Here is a 5,512-nt window from a genome sequence, read left to right on the forward strand (position 1 = left end):
GAATTAAGAAAGAAGCATATTGGAGGGTCAGTGTTCCTTATCCATAAGGGTTTATCAAGCAATATTCTTCTGGCCCTCCAAGCGATCTGGTATTTAAAGCTGTTGTAGTTATCTCCTTTGTCATGTTCAGTGCCAGGATGTTACGGATCAGATCAAGAAAACTTGAAGAAGCACGTAGAAGTAATCTCCCATTTCCCTTGAAGACTCTTAAGTGGATGCCGTGGACGAGAGGGAACAGAGAGACAGAGAGAAATGGGTAACGAACATTGATAGAGGTGATTGCTGGCGAGTTATGGCAAAATTTTAAACTATGGGCATGACTACGTCATCATGATCATCACATGATGGATCCTGCGTTATTAATGCTATCAACATCATAACAATAAAATCCTTTTCTTACACTTTTTCTTTAGGAGGGATCTCATAAAGAGTCTTTTTATTTCCTATCATGTAGGGTTCTTCCACGTGGTTTTTGAATCCAATGCTTGTAATTACAAAGGCGGCGAGATCAAACCCTTTAAATCTCCAAAATACCATATATCACGGCACAGCCGTTAAATTTGAAAATACCAAGTCATTGTTCGAGAACTGCACCAGTATCTAATCTTACTAAAGAAAAGGAACATCAAATTAATCCACTCTTATACATCTTTGCAGCAAGATACTCCAGTGTGGCTGCCTGAAAAACACGGTAAATTTTCTCTTCAAAGTGCGTGAGATTGCATTCGGGTTCGTCACTTACCAATGGACTGGGTTTCTTTGATATGATTTCCTTTGCATCTACCTCGGTTTTCCTTAATTCCTTACCTGGCTGGCGATTAAAGGAAGATTACAAACAAAATCATGTGTTTTTTAACGTGGGAATTACAGAAGATCTTCGCTGCCCACTGTGTGATTCAACGCCTGAAACAGAGGATCATCTCTTCTTTAATTGCCTTGTTTTCGCTTGGATCTGGCGCGCAGTTTTGCGATTGAATGGGTTTAATCGTGCTCCTCTTTCATCGCTATCGAATGAACTTCAGTGGCTCCATTCTCACTATCTAGGTGACTCTCTTATGATGCAAGTTCGTAAGTTTAGTTTTATAGCCACTATCTATCGATTATGGGAATCTCGTAATTTCATTCTTTATCGGAATGAGAGGAGATGAGCCTGTGTAATGCTGAATCTCATATTGGGCTATACCCAAAATCGTTTTTCACATCTGGTCCAACGCGTAGAGGATTCTCCCAGTCATTGTTCTTTCTTCTCAAATTGGCGAATTACTGTTAACTATGCTCTCTTGGCTGAATTGCGTCTGAGCTGGTCTAAACCTCCCTCTCACTGGGTTGCAATTAATTGTGATGGTTCAGTTCGCTCGCCCACCTCCGGTTCCTATCACGGGGAATATGGAGCAATTGGAAGAAATTCTGCTGCTGAGGTTCTCTTTGCTGTAGCAGGTGGATGTCTTTCACCTAGTGTCATACGTATGGAATTGATAGCAATTAGACTGGGTATGCGATACGCACGTCATCGAAGTTATTCCTGTGTCGAAATTCACAGTGATTCCACTCTAGCAATCCAACAAATTGCTCAACCTAGTGAAGCATTATGGTCAACTCATGATATTTTAGAGAATATTTGGGGAATGCGACCTATGTTTCACCATTGTGTCTTCATACATCATCTCAGGGAGGTTAATGCAGCCGCTGACTTTTTGGCTAGATTAGTTTCAAACGAGGATGAAGTAGAACTTCAGGTTGAACATTTGCCAAACCGGCTCTCGGTTATTATAGAGCAAGACCAGAATGGCTACAATTACTTTCGTTCCTAGTTTCTATGTAATATTTAAATCTTAGTATTAATATAAAGCAATTATTTAACACAAAAAAAGAAAAGGAACATAAAGAGGAGAAACACTTAGAGATCCAGTCACCACGGAAATTACATGATTATCTATTTTTAGATTTTGTTTTTACAAAAGTAACAATTCAATATTTCACTTAACAAAATTAATTAAAATTGAGTTTGTATTTATTAAACTAATTAAAATAGTGATTTTTCATCCCTTTTGACATTTTTAACCCCTAAAACGGATCAAACTAAAGAGGAAAATTACTTTTTTGTCCACAACAAAAAAAAGTCACTAATTCTTCATACCCTTTGAACACTTTCACCCCCATATTGGTATAATCAATTTTAGGGGTAAAAATGTCCAAAGAGATGAAAAATCACTATTTTTATTAGTTTTGTAAATGCAAACTTAGATTTTACTAGGGGTGTAAAGGGATCGGATAGTGGTAATACTATATCCGCTTCCTATTATATTCAGACGGATTCAAATAATATCCTATTGGATTTTTGGACGGATTCAGCAGATTCGAATGATAATCGGATAGTTATTTACTTCAATAGATTATTCTAAATGGCAATGAATATAGATTGAATACAAGTTTTCGTCTGCCTGGTAACATCTTTACCACTTCATTTGTGAGGGTTAGGTTTGAAATTTAAGAATTTAGCAACTTTGGCAGTTATTTTAGTATTAAATCTAGAAAACGAATTCACATATTTTAAGTAAAAAAATATATAAAATAAGAAAAATAAATCCAAATAAGTAACTTAATCAGATAATTTTATCGGGATATAATAACTGATTAGAAAGGGGTATACCTGATGCGTCCAAAATCTGCTCAGCCCTTAGATCTCCTGCGTATGACCTGCAAAAACGGACGTTAGATGTGGCCCGACCGCTAGGATCGGGAGTCCACCTCCGAAGGCTAAGTTAGTTGATGAACTTAATCATAAACGGCTCTGCTTGAGTACAGAGCTAAGGAATGAATAATGAGAATAAAATTCAGATTGTATGTGTCCTTCTACCTTGTGGGCAGGTGATGTCTTATATAGTGGATACCTTTGAATCTCCTTCGTTGGATGTATCTGAGCCTTCTTCGGATAGCCGTCAGATCTTAATGAATAGGTCCGTTCAGTGATAGATCCGTACTAGGTTGGGCTATTAGATAACTCCTTTGATAATACGATCGTTATATGGTAGTTATCCATATAATAGCAATAAGCATCTTCCGCAAATGCTGCTACCTGTCTCTTTGACGATGAGTCCATTCCGATCATAATGGATTAGGGCGTGCTTGTGATTGAGTTAGTTTACTTCCTCAGCAAGCTACCTTTTGAACTCGACCCGCTTAGAAGCGAGTCGATTCCTTTCGTCCCGACCGGGGTCGAGGGTCGAACCAAGGTTGAACCCGGTTCGATTATATTTTCTCCATATCACGAGCCCCCCAGACCAAGTGTTCGGGCAATTTCAAGGGCTTGGTTTTGAACTTGGTAATCGTCAAACAAGGGCTTTGCATAATCCTCAGCTTATTAAATGTCGTATCACATTTTATGCGGCTATGTTGCTTTTTCCTCGAGCATCGTGAATATTTTCACTTTTTGTGAGGGTGATGCCACGCGTCCCCTGCAGCCAAAACCATCATCGTTCACGAACTCAAAATGACGGTTTCGAACGCCCTGTTTTTGATTTGTGAGTTTAAACTTCCGAACCATCTTCAAATCTCGATCGTTGATGTTGAATCCATCTTGATCGTACACGTCCTTGATCATTTGTGTGAGTGCTTAAAAGCGGTTCGTTGTCTTCGTAGGTTTCATTCTCTTTGTCTGGAATTTTGAAATTTCGTCGTCTTCTTCGCGCTCTAACGATCTTCTCACTCTTAAGCATTCTGCTTTGGTGATTCAGTAAGTCTATTGACTCCTTTGTAACCTTTATTTTTATCTCCGTTTTCTTTTTTGTTAAAAACCACAACCAGACCTTTACAGTAATGGAAGGCGGTAGGGTTTCTTCTGAAATTCCTCTTGAACTTAGCACCGGTAAGGGCGACTCTGATGATGAGGCCTTTGCCTCTGTCCCTCCTGATCAGTCGGATAGTGACAAGAAAACCTTAACTGCTCTTTGGCATGACTTTGAAGAAGTTAGCCAACAAAAAGAGCAGAAGAAAGTGTTGAGGCTCCTTCTGCGCTTCCTGAGTCTGGACCATCCAGAACTCCAAAGGCAACTGCCGAATCCTCTGGGTAGTCCAAACAATCTATCAAGTCCACTGATGGACCTGGTTCTTTTCCCTCCTCTTTTACCGAGGAGAACCTTCCTTCGGCCATCGAACGTTTCAACTTTCCTTCCTCATACCACCTTAGGGCCCCCACTCTTGATGAGAGGGTTAATTCGATCCTCCCTGGCGAATTTTCCCTGTATATAGATACTTTGGAAAGCAAAGTTCGCTTTCCTTTCTTCAATACTTTGTTTTCTGCCGTTCTAAATCACTGGGAGATTTGTCCTGGCATGCTCGTTCCCAATAGCTGGCGTCTCATCGTCGGCTTTCTGGGTTTATGTTTTGAACTTGGCATCACACCTTCTCTTCCTCTTTTTGTACATTTTCATGTTCTGTCTCTTTCCCACCCTCCTGGCTGGGTTGTTCTCTCCAAGCGCAACAAAGTTAAGCTTGACTGGTCGGGCAGCATTCTTGCCAGGGGAACTTGCCCTTCCAATCATAAGGGTTGGCGCAAGTGGTATTTCTTCTGCCGAGCGCCTCAATCAGACCTTAACTTCCCAACCACCTGGAAACTATACATTTCATATTCTGAGGGCAACCGGGTCCCTTCACTATCCAAGGAAGATAGAGCTGCAGTCTAGAAGATCAAGTCAATTCCATGGTATCAAGAGATACATGGTTATGAGATGGAATACACCTCCATTTTTCAATATTGGGGGCTGGCTCAATGTGAGCTTTCTAACTGCCACATTTCGTTTTCTTGAATGTACTGCAAACTTATTCAACTTTCTGACTTTTGTCCTTCTTTGCAGTGCCTCCAAGAATTAATCCAGACAACCTTCGAGTGAAGGCTGCCAAGGCCGTTGTGACTGCAAAGCAACAGTCTCCTTGAGCATTGACTGCAGACCAGGTGGCTTCTATGCCTCCTCCAGACCCTTTTTATAAGGGTATAAGAAACTTGAAGCCAATAGTTGAGGCTTCGGGGAGAGGAAAAAGACCGATGGTGGAAGAGGTCGAAGTCCCCTCTCCTGTTCGAACCAAAAGGAAGCATGACTCGGTCGATGCTTCTGCCCCAAAGAAATTCAAAAAGAATAAAGATTCTGAGGAGGTCTTCGTCCCTCAATGGTCATTGGTGGTTACAGAACAAGTCACGTAGGACCATGAGAAGGCTGTCGAGTGGAGCTGTGAAACCCAACCCTGAACCCTGACCCGGAAACCCTGTTGTTTGTAGGTCCAGCAACCCGATGTAAGGCAAGGAGTCAGCTTTGGGCCATTTCAATTGAAGACTTGATGGCTGGAGTGGAATCCTTGAGTGTGGATGTCAGTGTCCCTTCTATGGAAACTGCACCTTGATGAAGATTGGATTAGTTGATGGACTTGGAGTGCTCTCTGTATCGATTCGAATGCATTCCTACCTACTGGGTATGTCACTTTAGGTGTGTGCAAAACCCCTTGATGTTTGGACTTGATC

At 41.1% G+C, this 5,512-nt stretch overlaps 1 protein-coding gene across 1 annotated transcript; it reads left to right on the forward strand.

The window, feature by feature from the left end:
- Positions 1 to 1,157: 1,157 nt before the first annotated feature.
- LOC149005375 (uncharacterized) lies at positions 1,158 to 1,811 on the forward strand. The gene has a single exon (XM_089135883.1). The coding sequence runs from the start codon at positions 1,158 to 1,160 to the stop codon at positions 1,809 to 1,811; it is 654 nt and encodes a 217-aa protein (XP_088992009.1).
- Positions 1,812 to 5,512: the final 3,701 nt, after the last annotated feature.

This window comes from Hakea prostrata, chromosome 9, assembly GCF_041222555.1.
Source record: "Hakea prostrata isolate BN-2017 chromosome 9, UWA_Hpros_2, whole genome shotgun sequence".
Lineage (NCBI taxonomy): Eukaryota > Viridiplantae > Streptophyta > Magnoliopsida > Proteales > Proteaceae > Hakea > Hakea prostrata.